This window comes from Ictalurus furcatus, chromosome 5, assembly GCF_023375685.1.
Source record: "Ictalurus furcatus strain D&B chromosome 5, Billie_1.0, whole genome shotgun sequence".
NCBI classification, from domain to species: Eukaryota; Metazoa; Chordata; class Actinopteri; order Siluriformes; family Ictaluridae; genus Ictalurus; species Ictalurus furcatus.
Genome location: NC_071259.1, coordinates 26862751 through 26884564, shown reverse-complemented (window position 1 = coordinate 26884564; position 21814 = coordinate 26862751). Strand labels below are relative to the sequence as shown.

The following is a 21814-nucleotide window of genomic DNA, read 5'->3' as shown; positions in this document are numbered from 1 at the left end:
GTTTCTAACAGTTAAGCAGGATGAGTTTGAGTAAGATTTGAATTATTTTTTTTTTTTACTTTTGTCTAAGCACAGCATGTCCAATAATCACTCACAAAGACCTCATTTAAATATTATTATCCACTACTTATTATGCATGTGATGTCATTCAATTATTCATCATAAATGACCTGCATCACGTCGACTAACTGCAGGCTCAACTGCACATGTAAATTAGCCTATTTATTTGGGATCTTAGTAAATCAGGATTTTTTCCATACTGCCTCCCCATAGTTATAGTCATTGTTATCATAACCACCATGATAGCGCAGCTTCTGTAATATATGCAGTAATATACAGTATGTTACTAAGTGCTCTGGCACTGACAGCTCCAGGCTGTGACACAAGGCTATCACTTCAGATAGATCAGGACTGATCACACAGGCATGTGAGAATGAAACATAGCCTTTTGGAGATAGAACCATAAAGGCAACATAACAGGACCTGCAGGGCAACATGCTAGGGAAGGAGATATCACACTCTTAGGAAGCATTATGTGCCAATGACACCAGAGAACTCCCTCACTAGTGTATACTTTTATCCAAAGTGACTTGTAATTGAGTTGAGCAGATGAGCTGAGCCCAACAGTGACAGCTGGGAGGCATCAGGATTCAAATTAACAAGCTTCGTTGTTCAGAAAGGTAATGTTGAGCAGAATGAGTGTACTGTACTGCGTATTTGAGTGTACTATAGACGTGTTACATGGATAAAATGAAACAACCAGGTTTACAGTTTCTCAGTAAACAAGAGATACATCGGATTAATATAACGTTATTATATATATATTAATTAATATATTATTAATATCATAAATACTGCATAGTATGATCTTTATGATGCATATTTTTCTCAGACTGGGTCTTTCTTTAAACAGGAAGGGAGCGGTGTGATGTGATCTGATAAGCCTCTGTTTTGGAGTAAGCGTGACGCATATACTGCGAGTGAGTTCGCCAAAAAGCAAAACAATAGTATGTTGCATTAAGATAAAAAAAATAAATTCTTTTGCATTACCGTGACAGCCGAGAAGAGCAAATATTAGGTACAACAAACTGTGGTATTGCTGAAATATACATTTAGTGTGTGGTGTGTGTGTATATTATATATATATATATATATATATATATATATATATATATATATATATATATATATATATATATATATATATATATATATAGTGTGTGTGTGTGTGTGTGTGTGTATATAGCTATTATATATACTATATATACTGCTATTTACAGTTTATTTTCTTGAAATATTTCATTTCATTATTTTTAAGACACTAGCTTTACAGAATTTCTTTAAGACTTTAATTAAAATTGAATTGAATTGACTTAAGTCATTAATTAAAACAATCATCACGAGGTCACAACACTCTTATAGCAAAGTGCTGTTTATTAATAAACAGGACTAAATGTAAAAAGGTTTTCGCAATACCAAACACTACATGAAACACTCGATTAAGCTCAAATGGCAGCTCTTGTGGTCAGTAGCGCCTAGCTGCTTATAAATGAACGGGATCATAAAGAAACACAATGTAATTTTTTCCCAGTGTCCAGTCTGATGGATTGGTTTCATGGCCTTTAAAGCAAATGACAGTGTAAAGAAAAATACATGAGAAGCCCGGCATCTTACGCTATTAGATTTGAGCTAGAATACATTTATCTCCTGTGCCTCTCTGTAAGATAAATTCAGCTGCTGCAACCATTCGTTCTTCTGACCATAAAAAGTCTGAAAGGTGGATTTAACATATTCGGTTTTTATAAATTGTGCAGCACAACGCTTTTTCATTCTAACGGCATTACGGTCTCAGCAGCTTTGAAGACTAGACTACACCCTGACTACAAAGCTCCATTTTTTTATTTGGGAGAAAACAAACAAACTAACTAACCACACAAGTAAATAAACTGGCCATTTTGTTAGGAACACCATACACCTGTCCGTTCGTTCATTCAATTATCCAATCAGCCAATTGTGGCATCCGTGCAATGCATAAAATCATGCAGATTACAGGTCAAGAGCTTCAGTTAATATTCATATCAAATGTCAGAATACATAACATAGTGATTACAGTGACTTTGGTTGTTGGTACCAGGTGGGCTGGTTTGAGTATTTCAGAAAGTATTTCAGATTTTGTGGGATTTTAAACAGAATGGTGCAAAAAAAAAAAAAAAAATATTATATATATATATATATATATATATATATATATATACACCCCCATCCAATTAGCTGCACTTCTGTAGGCAGAAATGACTTGTTTATTGAGACAGAATGGCCAAGACTGGTATAAATGGACACAAATGCTCCAGTAACTCAAATAACCCCTCTTTACAACAATGGTAAGCATCTCAGAAAAGCATCTCAGAATACATGTCAGTCTGGCTATTTTCCTCTAACCTCTCTCCCTAACTAGGCATTTCTGCCCAGAACTGCTGCTCACTGGATGCTTTTTGTCTTTCGCACCATTCTTAGTAAACTCCACAGACTGTTGAATATGTGCATGAACATGTGAAAATTAACTGACACTTGTGACCTGTATCTGTAGAATTTTATGCACTGCGCTGCTGCCACATGACTGGCTGACTGGATAATTGCATGAATGACTAAGAATACAAGTGTTCCTGTTAAGGTGTCTGGCGAGTGTACATCTGTGACAATTACTACAAATCGTGAAAGATTTAACAAGATAAGTCCCAAGCGTAATTATAGGCCGAGTTAATTAAGCACGTTTTTCATCTGGATTTAAAAACAGCCCGAGAGCTAGGGTTCCTAATATTCTAACAGCAATGTATGTTCCCCCCCCCCCCCCCAAATTAATAAACTGAATAGGAATCAGTTCCTAACTAATTTAATAAACAGAGAGGTGAAAGTTACTAAAAAATTTGGGAAAAGGTAAGGGGAAATGCTCGAAGAATTTTTAAACTGCTCGTCATAAAAAGCTCACTGTTTTTGTGCCCGTCAAGCCACCTTAATTTTGGCTAAGCCTTTTAATTCATCTATATCCATAAAGCTGAATAACTCAATTTCTTTCTTCCTTTTTTTTTTATTTTTTTTTTAAGATCATTTGCCAATTCTCTACCCACTAGCCAGCTCTCTCCATCACATACCAGCTACGGCACTTCCTCTGAGACGTGAATTCAACCAACTGCATCTATTCGAACTGCTGCTCCTGCTGCATCACAGGGCACAGTAACCCACTTCCACATACATAAGCTCACAGGTGCCCTGCTGTGATTGACACGGGAGCGATAGAAAGGAGTAACATATGCCTATATACATGTTTTATCCCTCATTTTCCATGAGTTTCAGGGTTTACTTTTCATTTTGTGTGTGTGTGTGTGTGTGTGTGTGTGTTTTTTCAAAAAGTATTTATTAAAAAGAAAATAGTTAGCTGTCTAGTCCATGAATGAACAGATGCTGTGTAGGACGTAAGGCAGTCTTTCCAGATTCTTTAATCTGGAAAGCAACAGACTGCTGCACCCTCAGTGCGAGAAAGAGCGCTACCGCAGGTCCTTCATCCCTAGAGCAGACTCTTTAATACAAAAAACAACATAATGTAGAACTGTTTTACATCATCAACCTACACATTCACAATAATTCCTCAATATGAACATTTATTACTATTTGTTGCTCACCCTCTATTGTTAACTGTACAATAATCCATGGATCACTTTTCTGTATATAAACCAGGTGTTACTCATCTGTATATATTCATATTTGTATTCATCTGTACATACATTGAGGTGTTCATAGTGTACCTATTACCATTATTATTATTTTTTTTTACTACTATTATTCTTATTTTTCTATTCCTATTGTATACATTTTTTTTTTTTTTTTAGACATTTTTCTTCCAATTCTATTCCTTTTTAATGTGTATTCTTTCCTATCTGTTTTTTGTGTAATTGAGCTGCTGTAACGAGGGAATTTCCCCAGTCTGGGCTCAATAAAGTTTATCTTATCTTATCTTATATCTTAATGCTAGTGATTTCTTTTGTCTTGGTTTTGTATTTCTTTAACATTCTCTTACGTAATAACAATTTTAATGTGTGTCTGATAAGAAAACAATATTTATTTATTTATTTATTTTTTAAACAAAGAAATATAACAGCATTAGTAGTAAACCTAAAAGTAATTTGGTCTCTACTGTACTTCTATTCAAATAATAGTATTACTCTTATGGTTAGTTCCTTTAGACAACTACAGACCTGTACATACACACACAGTCAAAATCTAGAGAACGTTCCTTCTTTGTCTTCCACACCGAGACATTCCTTACAGGTGGACGTTTAACCCCGAGTGAACTGAAGCTTGGTTGTTTACTGTAGTGAGTTCAGCTCACCCAGCAGGACACAGCTAAAGTGCAGTGCTGTACGTCACACATGAGGTAACAGTCCATTTCATAAGTATAGTGGACTTCTGCTAGTCTGAGAACCCTGAGCAATCAACCTGCCTTTCTATATCCTGCTGAGCCCCAGCAGCTCTCCCACGCTCGACCGAAAGCTCAATTACAACAGCCACTCAATCTCAGCAAAGGTATTTGGTGCAAGGGGTGCTTCAAATAAACCGGGGACAGGAGACGTGTATTCTTCTGCACATTATTTGATGTACTAGTTGCTGGGTAAGGCAGTTGGGCGAAACGGATTCACAATCATGCTCTTGAATAACTTAAATTACTTAAATTACTGCCATCGCAGATGACAGGAGCTGCTCATTCACATGTGACATTTCTTTCCTGATACTAGGTTACTCCTTCCTCTCACCTGAATTACAGTGTCAATCAAAGACACCACTAATGTCTTCCCGTCAATTCTAACTCACTCTTCCATCAGCCAGGTACGCAGTTCGTGGGTGCTTCACCTGCTGTTCCAAATAATCCCACATTTCTCTAGCTGGAGTTATATACTCAAATACTGTAGCAGAGCCAATAAATGCCTGGAAGAAAACTAGACATAGTTCAGTGACGCTAGTTTTGGAAACATGAACCATTACAGCTTCTGTAGCAGATCACCTGCTGAGGTTTAACCAAGTGCATGCATTTAGGCAAATTATTTTGCTGAAGAAAGCTCATCAGACCAGAGACTAGCTACAGCACTACAGCTGCATCTACATTAATCCGGATAGATCTGAAAACTGCATTTTCATTTTTTAAAAACGCTCTCTGTCGACACTGGAGTTTTCGAAACGCTTACATCCCTATACTGTGCATGCGTAAAAACGGAAGACACTTTGGCCTGTATCGTTTAAAAATGCAATCTGAAAGTTGTACTAAGTGACATTAATCTTTTCTACAAATCGCTATTATAGCCTCAGCACTGCAATTTCCACAAATAGTTTTGTGCTCAAGTCTCCATCGGTGAACAGTGGAGAAGTTCAACAAAACAGACTCCATGTAAAACTGTAATGAATTTTCCTGCTTACACGACTGCACTATTTGAACATGTAGTATTAGCGCGTTTATAGAAGAGACTTATTTATAATTATACTATTCGTTGTCGCCCAGATGAGGATGGGTTCCCTTTTGAGTCTGGTTCCTCTCAAGGTTTCTTCCTCATATCGTCTCAGACAGGCCTGGATTAAGAATTCAGAGGCCCCTGGGCACAATGTCTTGTAGTCCCCACCACCACCACACACATAATCAAGGTTTTGAATTATAGGGTACTATCTGTTGGAAACACCTCCAACTTATACAGGATTTACACTGACAGGTTACAGCCTATGATCACAACCTGAAGGACAATATCAACACCTGTAGATAATCTCCATCATACAGGATTTACACCACATGATTGCAACACACAACACAACTCACACACACACACACACACACACACACACACACACACACATACACGTTAATGTTTCATTCCTGTCTGTCTCTCTCCTCCTCAGCTCTGAACGCTGCAAGGAAAAGCAGTCAGCATCTTTACTGTCCTTGACGGACTTTTGGGTCCACATCCAACCTGAGCATCCTGAGCTGGCTGACTCTGCTCAGAAACCATTGATGCCGTTTCCAACCACCTACAACTGTGAAGTTGGATTTTCCACACTTGTTGGTCTGAAATCAAAGCAGCGAAACCAGATCAATGTCTCCCACTGATATGAGACTAAAACTCTCCAGTTTCGAACCAGACATTGCTTCACTGATGTCTCAGCAAAAGCAGCTCCATTCTTCCCATTTAGATTGCAACAGAAACAACAAGACAGTTTTAAAACTGTCATTTAACATTAGGCTAATTTGCAACAGACTATACTGTTAAATTGCATATTGTTTTGGGTGAAATTGGGGGTTAGGTGGTGTGTGGATTTTTTTTTTAATTGGTTCAGTGGTCCCTGGTGTGAAAAAGTTTGAGAAACACTGCTCTAGTCCAAAGAAGTACTGTAAAGCACTGATGCAAAACAAAGCATAACCACAAGCAATGTTATTTGCTTATCTGAACATTTCTAAGCAAAGAATGCCATGTAGCTGGACTGAGATTGAGATTGAGGTGATTTCGCATCGTGAGTCCCACACAAGCATACTTATTGAATAAGTAACATTCAGTACGTTTACAGGGACAACAATAATACAATATTAACCCGATTAAGACGATACTCTGATTAAGAAACTAGCATGTAAACAGCGATTATTGATGACCATAATCCGATTAAAGTCATACTCTAAGACAACAAAAGATAAATCGAATTTGGACATGTGGAGTATTCCTGTTTTAGCCGCATTATTGACGTGTATTACAGACATGCACACACCTTAATCACACTATTAACGTCGTTTTGGAGTTTTCACTGCATGTTGTGACAGGACACGATCACACACGGCAGTGCTCAACCGTTTGTTGGCAAACAAGAAAGCACGGCTGCATCCAAAACCGCATACCGCATACTTACCTGCTATATAGTAGGTGAAATACATGCATCTGTACATACTATATAGTAGGCAAGTACGTGGTTTGGGACGTAGCCCACGGCTTCAAGCAGTCGTCTATTACCACGTATAGCATGACAAATAATTAACTGCACTTGAAGCGTTCGTAAAAATAAAAATAAAAACACCGAAAACTGTATACGGTACCATAACGAAGACCAACTGTATGTTGATACGTGAAATTCTGGAGGGAATGTCGGACAGCGTGGCTCGGTGATGTAATAACGTGTACTGTTAATCAATCTATGTTCTAGAACATGTAAAACAGGAACATGAAAGGAGTATTCTAAAAGCGATTCATGTAAACACCTTAATCACAATATTGTCTTATTCAGAATAAGGTCAATAATTAGATTACTGCTGTCCATGTCAACGTAGTCATAGATTTGTCCGTTGTCATCCTGGAATATGGGAGTGTGGTTGTTATGCTATGCTTGGACATAAACCACAAAAGACAATCTCAGAGTCTGGGCAACAACTGACCATGTTCCCTTTCGTTAAGCTCTTCAACCTAATGATATTGTACAATAAAGAGCTGTTATTGGTGGATGTGACTTTGACTCTCCACACAAACCTTACAGTTCTGATCATTTTCCTTTTGTCCAGAGAGTGTAGCAGAGCCTGTGCTATTATCCTGAAAAGGTCACACAGGCTCCTATCACTGAGACATGTGAGTCATTAAAGCTTCCATTAACAAGTTCAATACACAAGAGCTGACAAAATAAAATGCATTCAAATTCATACAACATATTCGTGAGCGAACAACAAAACGACAGCACGGGTGGGTTTTGACAAAGATTCCTCTGCTGTCTCTGTGATAGAGGTGTGCAAGAATGAGCCCCGTGCGCCTTCGAATTAGAAATGCTCCTGTGTGTTTGGAGTGATTTAGGCGAGATACGGCGCTTTACACAACTGCAGAGAAAGGGCAGAGAGAAGACGGGGAATACTAATTCCATCACACCTCGACTCCTGCGCTGACTGGAGTGGCATCTAATCTGGTTTAATTACTCACACTCTCCACTCTCCGGAGGAGCTCCGCTGCCACGGTTGCTCGTGCTGTTGTTATCGCTAGTAACAGGATGGCGAATGCTGCACCAGCCACTAGTGAGACTGCGTGCATTAAGGAGATGAAATTTTAATGATGTTTTAATCTTAATAGTGAAACCTTTCAGAGGCAAATGGTAGCTGCTCCAGTCTGCACCTCGCTCCATCTTTCTAAAGCATAGCAGCACTGGACAGGAGTGATTGTTGGCTGCAGATTTGTGCTGACACTGTGCACCTATTGTGAGCGCAGCTAACAGCACTACACCCACTCCATCTGCCCACCCCGCTGTCGAAGGAGGTAAGCGGCAGATTCAATAAAGCATCAATCGGTAGCCGAGCTTCCTATCTCCGTGAAGAGAGAGAGAAGCAGCAGGCTTGGCAGTGCTACGTTCCAATATTTTCAATGAAATCAGCACTTCTGCAAATCCACAGCCAGGGGATTACATACTGCGCTTTAAGTGCATTACGGGGGGGGGGGAATAAGTGCCCGCTGCTTTTTGGAGAGATTAGAGGAATGCTATAAAACTCCCGTGCCAGAATTATAAGAATATATAAGTGATAATTGAGCTTCAAATTAGCAGAGATATTTTCAACTGCTTATTCATTTAGCTTTAGATGAATTGTTTTTCAAATCAACTCTAGTTATTAAAGTAAGTCACAGAAATTGCCTAAAATTTTATTGATCCCAAAAGCCTGAACAGCAGTATTAATAATGAATAGGTTAGAAGTCCATGCACCCATTAGCAGTAGAACAGAAGTGACACAAGGGGCCTAATGAACAACCATTTTGCACTTTCTGAGAAAACAGTGAAAAGGGCAGGGAGAGATGATGTAGACAGAAATATGCTGCATTTCTGATACATGTACACAGCATTTCTGTTCCATAGCTAGAAATTCTCTGCCAGAATCAGACCCTTCTGTTTGTGACCAGTTCATGAACAGTGCAGCAGCTTCCCAATGCCAGGAAATGGCGACACAATAATGTAATGAGTGAGATGAAGAGTTACACCCCACTCGGGAGGTGGGGGTTTGGATGTTTGGGTTGTATCATGCCATACTGTATATCCATCCATTCATCCATTTTTTGAACTGCTTATCCTACACAGGGTCACAGGGGAATCTGGAGTCTATCCCAGGGGACTCGGGGCACAAGGTGTGGGACATCCTGGACAGGGTGCCAACCCATACCAGGGCGCACACACACACACCCATTCACACACTACTCAAATACTCTAGAATTGAATCGAATCCAATCATGAGTCCAGTATTGCGAATCGAATCGAATTGTGACCTGAGTGTATCGTTACAACCCTAGTGTTTAGATTCTGTGACAGTGATCAAAAGACCATATACAGTGTTGGCCATGGGAGGAAGATACAGCAACAAGATATTAGATATTTCATTACTGTAACAAGTGCGAATGTGAGGCAAGACACAAGGGTGCATACTCAGGCTTGTTTATTCAGGGTAATCTAGCAAACATAGCCATAATTATTAGCATAGCTCAAAACACAGGAAGGCAATACCAAGAAGAGATCATCCATAATCATAAAGTGAAGTTTAGAGAATTCAGAGATTCTTGTCCAACATTTGTATGAAATTTAAAGTATTTAACAAAGAAATAATTCATAAAAACTTCAATTGAAACTGGCAACTGACAATATGGATGATAATCAGAAAAGTGCATCATGATGCTCTTATATAACAGTATCTATATAACATCTTCACCTATCTCTAGAACACAAACCTTTATATGTTACAACTAGTCTCAATTGTGCATCACAAATAGATCTCACACCGTTTAACAAGCACTGTAATATCTGAGATCCCTAGCTTCTGTTGCATCAGAGAGACTAAAAACACATCACACGAAAAACAAGGTACGGAGGACCTTATGAAGATGACTCAGGATGGTGAAGGAGGGAAAAGGAGCCCAAAGTTCACAGTTTTATTGATTCGTGTGGTTTCCAAAAAAACTTTTAAAACACCACTTTCATAACAACAAGCTGCTGCAAAATGTCTTTCCTAAGAGCATTTTACAAAATGCAGGACATGAACATCACCAAGCATTAACAGAACTACAGTCCGCATCGTGGGATGAGACCTACGTCCAACTTTTTGGCCATATACCATCAGCATGTTTGCTGACAAAAGATGACTGCAGACACGGAAAAGCACCTGATACTACAGTGTGTAATGTGGTGGAGGATCCAGTGATGCTTTGGGGCCGTTTTGTGGCTGGTGCTTCAGGGGCTCATGTGAAGACTGAAAGCATCACAAAGTATCTTGATATTTCAGGCCAGTAGCTGGTTACCTTTGGCAGGAGGTTCAGCCTTGGCAATAAATAAAGCTTTCAACAAGATAATCAACATAGAAATTGTTAAAGAAACAACATCGTGCAACGACAATCTCTGGATTTGAACCCGACTGAAAACCTGAGGTCTGGACTGAAAAGGGAAGTCCACATGCACAAATCTATCCATAAGAAGGAGCTTAAAATGGAGGAGAGCACCAAGTTCTTCTCTAAAGCCATATCCAAATCTGATCTCCCATCCTCTTTAAAACTGTGGTCTGGGGTTCATTTCAACCACACTGCAGCACGATCCACATCACATGTGGAAGCTATCCGTACTCGGCAGCATATGCTAAGTAACGTGTTCAATTTCTTCACGTTACTCACGGATTCTACTTTCATGTTGCCAGGGACAGGGGTGTTATGTTTATATGTGGTTGATATATAAAACAAGCCATATCATAGCACTTGAGGACTGTAATTACCTCACCTTTGTTGTTGTGGCTAAAGATAATCTTTATACAAGATCAGCTATTTGTTTGCAGGTATTGTTGCACCATGACATGCCATGCAACCAAAAAGTGCTATTTTTCACCGTGAGTGCTGGTACCACAAGAAAACAAAAACAGCAACTGGATGAACCTTGTACCTTTTGAAAACCTGTGTGCACAACAGTGATGTTACGGTATTGCGTAATTGATCTACGATTCACACGGAATACTTCTATGGGAACGCAAACCTGACCTTAAGAGCCCCGCCCCCAAACAAACCCAGAATCAGTCCTGAATGTGGACTTGAATGCGGATGCTTAAAATGACGGCCCATTTTAAGCTTTCTGTTGATATTTGGTAGAGTTCATGATGCCATGTATCCTAACAAAACGTCCAGGTCCTCTGGCAGAAAAACAGCCCCAAAACATTAAAGAGCCACCGCCATATTTAACCGTGGGCATGAGGTACTTTTCCATATGGCTACCTCTCTGTGTGCCAAAACCACCTCTGGTGTTCATTGCCAAAAAGCTCTATTTTGGTTTCATCTGACCATAGAACCCGATCCCATTTGAAGTTCCTGTAGCGTCAGGCAAACTGAAGATGCCTGAGTGTTTTTGGATGAGAGTAGAGGTATTTTTCTTGAGACCCTTCCAAACAACTTGTGGTGATGAAGGTGACTTCAGACTGTAGTTTTGGAGACTTTCTGACCCCAAGATGCAACTAACTTCTGCAATTCTCCAGCTGTGATACTTGGAGATTTTTTGGCCGCTCGAACCATCCTCTTCACAGTGCGTTGAGACAATATAGACACACGTCCAATTCCAGGTTGATTCAAAACATTTCCAGTTGACTGGAACGTCTTAATTATTGCCCTGATAGTGGAAATGGGCATTTTCAATGCGTGTGCTATTTTCTTATAGCCACTTCCTATTTTGTGAAGCTCAACAACCTTTTGCCGCACATCACAGCTATATTCCGTGGTCGTACCCGTTGTTATGAATGACGAAGGGAATTTGGCCTATGTGTTACCTCATATTTATACCCCCTGTAAAACAGGAAGTCATGGCTGAACAACTTCCTGTTCCTAGTCAACCAGAGAAACATTAAAATAAAGTTATATGATGCCTCAGTATGTTTGAGTTCAAAATATTATTTATTGTATATCTAATTCTTTTTATATATTAGTTTTTGCTCATTTTAATAACTAACCCTGGAGGGCACTGTATCTTGAACAATATACATATGAAGAAGGATATATTGTCTTAAACTCAGCAGGCATAACACACGTAGCTGTTGTGCTGATGTCAGTAATAGATTAGTATCAGATATTGAATGATACTCAGAGCTTTGATATTGATGTCATGTGTCACGGAAATGGAAAAATATCAATCAATGTATCAATCAATGTACTGAATCACTGGCTGAATATTAACCCATTGCCTCCTTTATACTGTATCATTACCTATGAGGCTGGAAAGTCTGTGTGATGATATCCATGCATCACAGCTATAAAACCTGTCCAAATTCTGCTGACAGCACAGCGTTTCAGTATGGACACCAACAATGCATCTTCCTAAAGCACGAGAGAATGTCAACCATATGAATGAAATGTTTATAAACCCCAGATGTTAAAAGCTGTGCAGGGACAGACCGGTTTTCCTACTCTGGCTTACACAGAGAGTGTCACTGAGGTGCTGTAAGGAGCTGTGCACTGATGAAATGCTAATCAGCCTCTCTAATCTGTGCTTGATTTACACTCTGGCTGCAAAAGTCGCTCGGGTGTTTAAGGCTGCAGCGGTTGGCAGGAAATCGCTCCACCATTAAACAGCAAATTTACGCTGAATAGCAAACATCGAGCATTGGGCAGACAGAGTATACACACACATGCTTGTTTTACTATCCTTGTGAGGACCTTCCATTGACATGATTATTACTGTCAATAATCTAATTAATAGCATGCTACACCTAAATCTATGCCAGCAAAATGCCTTACAAGGTCAAAACAGTCAGAATTACTATACTTGTTTGCCATTTGTTTCTCACCAATATATAAAAACATGGCCCACCACCTGACCCCCACCCGACCCCCACACACAGCAGATCACTCTCTCTTTCATAAAAAACCACAAATGCGGTGAAATACTTTTGATACTTCAGAAAATTGCTGGTGCTCATGCATGAGGGCACTGAATAATTGAAAAATATACAAATATTTGCACGCACACGCACACACACTGTGTCTGTCTCTCTCTCTCTCTCTCTCTCTCTCTCTCTCTCTCTCTCTCTCTCTCTCTCACCAAATCCAGGAATGTCTTCTGAATGGGAAATCACTCAAGTGGATCATCCTCCTCTCTCTCACTCTGTAAGGATTGCCACGCTTCATGAGGTCACAGGTCGTCTACATCTGTGTGACCTGAGTAAAATGCCTCCCTCTGTCAGATGCCCTGCTCTGAAAATCATGCTGTAGTGAGCAGCTCAACACCACACATCCGCGCCATGAAAAACTCACAACGCTTGAACTGGTTTACTTAAAAAGGCGATCCGCTGCAAATCTTTAGAAAATTGTCCCTTTTGTCCTCCCAGAAACCACAATGAGAAATACCAAACCCCTGACTGGAACTACGCTATCATATGACGTAAAATAGAGCTCCTCGTAACAGTTCCTATGCTGTTGTTCTGGCACAGATCTGAGCGAATTCCTGCTGCATGTCCCAATGACGATATCACCGCTTTGTTTTTTCCTGTCGCCAGTCATTTTTTCCCCTTGCAGCCCCGAGAGCAGACACGCAAGTTCACCAGGGTCATGACGAAGCACTTCCTCCACTTGGCCTCCTCTTCCCTTGCCTGCTAATGTGTGTGTGTGTGTCTGTGAGGTAAAGAAACTGCAGAGCGTTGCGATGCCAGGAAAAAAAAAAGCTCACTTCACTTTCCTGGCGTCATACGGTCAACCTACTGACCCGCTAATGAGACTGAATGCTGACCCCTGATCCTCTCAGGACTCTGCTCTTACCTCAGCAGAGACATCTTCCGGAGCCTGGAAGGTACATGTTTAATCCCTCTTTCCCAGTGGTGTTGTTCGGCACAGCAGCCACAGGCCTCTTATTGTCCATTCTCCAATCGTGTAGCTCTCTGAAATCTAGCAGACAGAAACATCCCCTGGTCTCTTCACAGACCTTTTATCTTTCATTTCATCGGATCGTCCATCTTTTCATTTCCACCCTCTTTAACACCAGCTGCGCCTCTGGTCCGTGTAGACCGATATGAGCAATAAATATTAATGCATGCTCTTACGTCCCTTACGCATTCCATTAAATAACGCTGGAACAAAAGCTGTAATATCACATGATGCTATTTCTGAAATGACAATGATTTGTTTCAGGGGCAACACTGACCTGCAGTTAGTAAGAAGGATGTTGGCATCAGAGATCACATTTCTGAAGGAGCTACACTGTGTACGTCTACAAAATCGCCAGCATGAGCGTAGGATTTAAGACCTCAGTTCCGAACTGGGTTTGTTGTAATAACAGTGTTGATCATACTGAATACACGGTAAAGTAGTTTGAGCAACATGGCTGATCATTGCGAATTCCAGCAGTGCGTGTATGTAAGAACTACCACCTGGTGTCTCACTCAACCAAACAACTTTTTCCAAAGGACAGTACTTTATCATGGACACTAAAATATATAAATATAAAATCATCACCTGTGCTAGAGTTACAGTACTTGGCTGCCATTTTTTATTACAAGTAATTACAGGGTATCTGCAGATATCTGCACTTCAAATGTAATATTTTTAAGACCATATTCAAGACATTTCCAAAAAATTTTAAGACCTGCACATCACTTCAGTCATGCTACACGATACATCAGCTATAATGGATTGTGTTCATTCAGGTGCCACTGTTGGGCCCTTGAGCAAGGCCCTTAACCCGCTCTGCTCCAGGGGCGCCGTATCATGGCTGACCCTGCGCTCTGACCCCAGCTTCCTGACAGGCTGGGGTATGCGAAGAAAACAATTTCACTGTGCTCTACTGTATGTGTGACCAATAAAGACTCATTATCATTATCATTATATACATCCACTTCTGGGTTTCAGTAAACTATAGCAGGGTAAACTTCTATAGAGGTGTATGGGGAGACCAGAGCAAATATCCTTTTTGCATTACCATTTGTTCCAACAGTGAAAGAAAAAAACATCCAGTATGTACTTTCCATGACTTTCCAAGAGAGGAAAAAAAAATATAGAGAGATGGATTACAGCAGTCAGAAGAGAAAAAGATGTCGAAATGTACCAGCAGCTGTATCAGAAACCCCCTCACAGCCAGGGTATTGTTTTATGCCAGGTTTTATGCTAGGGTAATGTTTATAACAAGTAGTGTTATACAGAAATTTTTGTAAAGAAGAAATTATTATATATATATATATATATATATATATATATATATATAAACCTTTGCTATTTTGCAATATTACTATTGCACTGAATAGTACTTAATAATAACAATAATAATACATTTTTATATGGGGGTACATATAGGAATAACAATAGTAATATATTTCTGACTTAATTCACTTTTATGCGTTAGACCCTGTGGCTTTTATTTTTGGTGGAAAACCGCAGGAAGACCTCCGTTTAGTTGGCAACAGTTTTTTTAATTCACTTCTCATTACCAATCAGGTGAAATGCTGTAAACCTCTGCCCACAAACATGTTTGAGATTACGCTAACATAAAACTAAAGTGAATATGGTGTGTGTTGTGTCTTAATACAGGTTATAAGCGATACACAGCACAGACAGAGATGAAGTTAGTGTGGAGTATGGAAATATAATACTGCCAAATGTCCTGACACCTAGATGAGCACTTTACAGTTGGTTTTATGACCAAGTCATTCCCTTCAAATGCTATTGAAGTTAGAAACATGCATACCAATGTGTAACTTTAGAGACAGTCCCTTAATTTGCGCATATCTGCGAATATCGAACGCCCAACGCCAAGCCAGCTTTCTGCCAGTCCGCTGGTTCATCTTCTCTTGTGGCTTGTCGGCACAGTCCCACCACTAGGGGCTGGTCCAGAGTAACATGTTACAATAGTATCGGCAATCCATTGCTCTTCCTGTGAGACCTGGATGTGAAGACTTGAATTTTAAGACCTGAATTTTTGCAGCCTGTATTTGTGAGGTTGAAAAATAATGTGTTGAAATATTACCTGATGAATAATGAAGATGTTATTTTAACAACTGAATATTTTGGAACCGTATTTTTGGAAGGTGAATATGTGCGCATTGAATTTTGAATGCTGGACTTTTGTTTTCAATCAAAATATACAAACCCAATGAATTGCAGAGGAAAATAATTCAAGCACTGTTATTGCGGTGTTCTTTTGTTTTGTTTTTTTTTCAATGTGTGTCAAATTGCTGGGCAGAAAAATTCAAGTATTTTTATTGCGATATGTTTCATTCAATTTATGTAATTCAACATGCCATTTTGCCTTGAGGACATTTGGCACTATTATACTTCCATAGTCGAGCGGCGGTTACTGTGGACCGAGTTGCTCTAAAACACTGATGAGTCGCGCACACACACTCCGAGTGTAACACAGTCACACGGTTTTACCATCTCAAACAGCAACCAGCCAAATTAAAATCGAACTCTTCTTTACGGTGTCGGTTGCATTTTTAAGACTTTTGAAAGGTGAATTTAAGACATTTTAATGCTAATTAAGGCCTTATTTTTACATTAAGGAATTTAAGGGCTTTTTAAGGACCCGTGGACACCCTGAATTAGACATTCCATTTACAACATACTATCAGATGATCCCTGCAAGTCAGATATATAGTGATTTCGACAGATGAGCATTACCCATTCATCTGTCATGAACAGATTTGGCAAAAAGGATCATTTCGTTGGCGTATAACAGCAGAGCCTATTGCATTATCCAAATCCTCCTCCACAGAATGGCGATTCCCCACAGCAGAATGCAGCAGATGGAGCTTTAAAATATCAATGATCCGCAACTGCAGGCGATTTCGGTCAGCCCTCAGCACACGCTGCTTTGCTCATTAATATACTAGAGCACGAGCCAAAGTAAGCATGGCCCGGGAAGCGGCTCATGCTGCAGCATGCCTGGATGTGCAAGCGGATATGTGCTGTTGAGCAGAAGATCGGCCTTCGGACGTTGTGGGAAAACTTGACCCTTTTTAGATATCAGAGTTAAATACATTTTATGATATTATTTTCATTTGTATTAATAACAACAACAACAACAACAAGTTAGAGGAAAAAAATCCAGGACATCTTCATGACTTAGAAACCTGATGTGTTGCCCACAGAAGGTCTGAGAACAACTAAATTAGACTCAGAACAATAATAAAGTGAAACTATATATATATATATATATATATATATATATATATATATATATATATATATATATATATATATATATATATTAAATAAAGTGTTTAAATATTTTATGTAAACACAACACTAATAATGTTTCGTCACCTAGAATTCCAACGTGAAAGAAAATTCTCAAATAATAGTACAAGAAATTTTTTTATATAGACTGACACAGCTTGGTGATAAAATATAGATCATTTAATTGTGTGTGTGTGCCTTTCGATCTCAGCTGAGAAGTAAGGGTTTAATGGCATGACTTTGCACTATTACATCCATCCATCCATCCATCTTCTACCGCTTACTCCTTCTTCAGGGTCGCGGGGGAACCTGGAGCCAATCCCAGGCTCGGGCACAAGGCGGGGTACACCCTGGGTGCCAGTCCATCGCAGGGCACAATCACATACACACTCACACACCCATTCATACACTACGGACACTTTAGACACGCCAATCAGCCTACCATGCATGTCTTTGGACTGGGGGAGGAACCCGGAGTACCCGGAGGAAACCCCCGCAGCACGGGGAGAGCATGCAAACTCCGCACACACATGGCCCCGGAGGGAATCGAACCCCGGACCCTGGAGGTGTGCTAACCACTAAGCCACCGTGCGCCCTGCGCTATTCCAGAATCTTGGTAATGTTTCCGGGATTTTTTTTTTATAGTTCTTCATTTTAGTGTTTTTCATGTGTATATAAAGAACTGGTCTATAAATATCTATCTATCTATACACACACACACACACATATACATACATACATACACACACTTATAGGTTTTCTTAATTCACCATGCAGTAAACAGCAGAATGTTAAAATAATGCCGTCATCGTCTAGTTGCCTTGTCTCTCATATTTCCATGCAGTTCAATCCCGCTGTATTTGTGTAGCACTTTGGAGCTCTCCCCCAATTTGTTCACCTGCCAATTTCCACCCACCAGCCTGCTCTCCCCTATTATCCAACAGCCGCCAACTGTGAAGAATGAAGTCTAACATGTGATTCCTCTGAGACATGTGAAGCCATTTAATCGCATCTTTTCAAACTGCTGCTCATGCTGCATCACAGGCCAGTGTAACACACTTAGAGAAAAGTGCTATCTGCGCTCTTCTGCATACATGAGCTCACAGATGCCCCTGGTTGGCTAGTAGCGCAATGATTGACAGGGGAGAGTGAATATGCCATCCCTCCCACCCAGAGAGTTCGCGATTTTCTGGCAATCGGCGAACACTATCTGTTTCTAACAGTGATTTTACAGAAATATCTAGTAGTATAAAACACCAAGGGGCATGCAGTTAAAGGAAAATATTCAGAGTGTGTGATGTGGTCAAATACAAACTGTTACCATCCTGGGGTCTTTTTACTTTTGTACGAACGATTACAGTTATTTGAATAACAAAAGAACATCATACTTTTTGTCCATTTATAGTTACATTTAATGCAATGGAATATGTGCGACAAGTTCATTCCTGTTATCATTTAAATTATAGAAGCTATAAACAGCCGTTCCCTCACCAGCTCCTCTTTTTTTTTTCCATCTCTTGTACTTAATAAGACAAACAAATTGCAACTGTTACAATCATGTACTTCACCGTCGAGGACAGGCATTAACTCTGGTCCGTCATGACATAACTGCAAACCTCTGATATGGAGATAGGAATTCATGAGGAATCAGCATGGAGGCTCACACATGTGAGTGGAGAAGTTCAGAATGAGCATCCCACTGGGCTTCTGTCTCACCCACCTCCCAGTCTCCCGGCTTCCTGAAATAGACTTTCTGCATTGCACCAGAGCCCTTTATCTGTCTCCAGTGTTTATTATGTTTTTCCTGATGCTGGCACTTCCTTCATTCGTTGGCACAGGTTGCATTTCCTGTCCTTATCATAACGGTCTCACAGGTGCCATCGTGATGAAACAGGACCAGTGAGCTGCAGAATTTTAGGTAGGGCCTGAGTTGGAAACAAATGCTGGCCATTTAGCACAATGGCTCTACAGAGCACTATAACTCCAGTTGGGTGTAATAGACTACATATCTGTTGTGGCATTCGCCTACTACTGCGCATCGTATACGAGCTCCGAAAGAGACAGATGAAGCTAAAGAGTGTTTATTTGTGGAGGAACGGCGGAAGATGAACGTGTGAACAAGCAGCTGCCGGAGCTTCTCATCTTCAGGGGCTTAGTAGTGATTGTAGGGCCATATGTTTTACAATAATATCTATTTTAATTCATTTGTGTTTATGGTAACATCAGGACAAAATTAAGTTACTTAGTTACTTAAATAGTCCTAGAGTCGTGGCTAACCTACATTTTGTACAAAAAGAGAAAGTAAATGATGTTAATTAGTATCACACAAGAGGAGTATTAAATACCAAGATGTTTAAACTTATCTATACTTATCTAAGCATTATTAATGGTTATTCATATAAGACTCAGGGGCTCTTAATGTATATGCATCATTACTTCCTGATGTACTAAGGATTAGTACATGTATTAATTCATCGTTATGAAGAGCATTAGATAAGTATTAATATATTGAGTATTTGTAGACCTTATAGTGAAGTGTTACTCGAGTGTTGCATGAGTGTGTTTGGACACACGAGGTCATGTGATCATTTGCTGATGAAGCTGTGCGGATGCTCAATGTTCCTACAAAGTCCTACTCGATGCTGACAAACTGAAGGGTATGCTTATGCCACCAACAAGCCTAGTCCTTCTCGTTACTAATTTGTATGCCAGAAGTACCCTTAAAACAATGCTTCAAACCAAAAAGAAGCTATTGAAGAAAAACTATTTCAGACATCTGACCTTGCTGTGACCTTGACCCTGTTTGGATCAATTTAAAAGTCTAATCAGTTCAGTTGCTGGGTACAATGATGACTCCATATAAATCCTATAAACATTCAGACACTGTTCTTGAGATATCGCGTTAACGTATTTTTTGAGTTTCCAGATTCTCGAGTTGTGTTCTCCATGTGTGTTTGTGATGACGTAAGATGAATGCAAATGCACCGGGGTTCAATACAATCAAGCGAGTCTGAAACCAGACCATCATTGCGGGGGGCGCCGGGAACAAGCGCACTCGGATTCGGACAGCAGCAAACCGTGTGAAAGCCACCTTAATAAAAAGGTATTCGCACCTCACTCAGTGTTCCAGGGACAGATTATGGATCCCCTGCAGCACTGTTTGGGAAAAAGTGCTTCCTGAAGCAGAAAGAATGAACAATGATGCAGAATATTTCATGAGAACTGAGCAACGACTTTCATGAGTACCGAATCCAATTATCCCGTCTATCAAGAGGTAAATAAAGTCAGCCCAATAATGAATGTCCGCTAACATCAACGCTCGGGGGGGGGGGTTGTTCCTGCAACGTTTTCCGCATCACAAAAGGTTCAATCCAGAATATTAAATAAGTTGGATACCAGTAAATGACTAATTAGGGCACACTTTTAATTTATTCTAAAGTGCTCAGAACAGGTTCTCCATTTCTGGCTGTGTGCCTCGTTATCAGAGAATTTTGAGAGAATAAGCACTTCACCATTAAACTGTCTGTCAAAATCATTTAAGATTCGATACATTTTCTGTTTCCATTTGTCTAGTGCTCAGGTTCAACACGATTACAAAACGACTAAACATGGACAGAAAAGCGTCAGTGCAGGGCAAAGATCATTTTAAAATTAGACCGCAAATTTCTTTAAAAAAAAAAAACTTTAAACGTACGCTCTATGTACTTAAAATGCATCTGCGAAAATAAGTTCTGAAGATGAACAACACATTCATCAAGTGCTCCAGGTGAGCAAATTCAAGCAACAAGGCATCAAATCAATAGCTGTGCTCTCGCAGTGTGAGGCTAAATTATATCTACATATCTTCCTCATGGAACACAGCAGGCTGTAATGATTAACCGATGTCGTCAAGGTAGGGGTGTAACGATATATTGCGATGCAAATACGTTACGAAACGTAGCGTAGAGTTATGGCGATTTAAATAAATAAATAAATAAATAAATAAATAAATAAGATATGACCTCTGTTTTATCCTAGCTTGTTTGCGGTCACGTGATTCTGATGATGCGTGAAATTCAGATGGAGAACAGGAAGTGAAAAGCAGAATGGACGAGATGGAGGAAAGTCCGTACTGTATTAGTTTAGATACTATTACAAGAGAAAGGTACAGTATCTCACAAAAGTGAGTGCACCCCTCACATTTTTGTAAATATTTGATTATATCTTTTCATGTGACAACACTGAAGAAATGACACTTTGCTACAATGTAAAGTAGTGAGTGTACAGCTTGTGTAACAGCGTAAATTTGCTGTCCCCTCAAAATAACTCAACACACAGCCATTAATGTCTAAACTGCTGGCAACAAAAGTGAGTACACCCCTAAGTGAAAATGTCCAAATTGGGCCCAAAGTGTCAATATTTTTGTGTGGCCACCATTATTTTCCAGCACTGCCTTAACCCTCTTGGGCATGGAGTTCACCAGAGCTTAACAGGTTGCTACTGGAGTCCTCTTCCACTCCTCCATGACGACATCACGGAGCTGGTGGATGTTAGAGACCTTGTGCTCTTCCACCTTCCGTTTGAGGATGCCCCACAGATGCTCAATAGGGTTCAGTCCATCA

General features: G+C 39.9%; 1 protein-coding gene across 3 annotated transcripts in view; it reads right to left on the bottom strand.

Moving 5' to 3' along the window:
- The window catches only part of pde4d (phosphodiesterase 4D, cAMP-specific), a 115435-nt gene that overhangs the window by 61854 nt on the left and 31767 nt on the right, over nucleotides 1-21814 (bottom strand). The window contains exon 1 of one of the 3 annotated variants that reach the window (XM_053625501.1): nucleotides 13093-13536. The exons of the other annotated variants lie outside the window; for them this stretch is intronic. Within the exon in view, the coding sequence (XP_053481476.1) occupies nucleotides 13093-13178 (86 nt within the window). The 5' untranslated portion in view covers nucleotides 13179-13536. Of the gene's footprint in view, nucleotides 1-13092; nucleotides 13537-21814 lie in introns of those variants that run through there. 3 annotated transcript variants of the gene reach the window in all.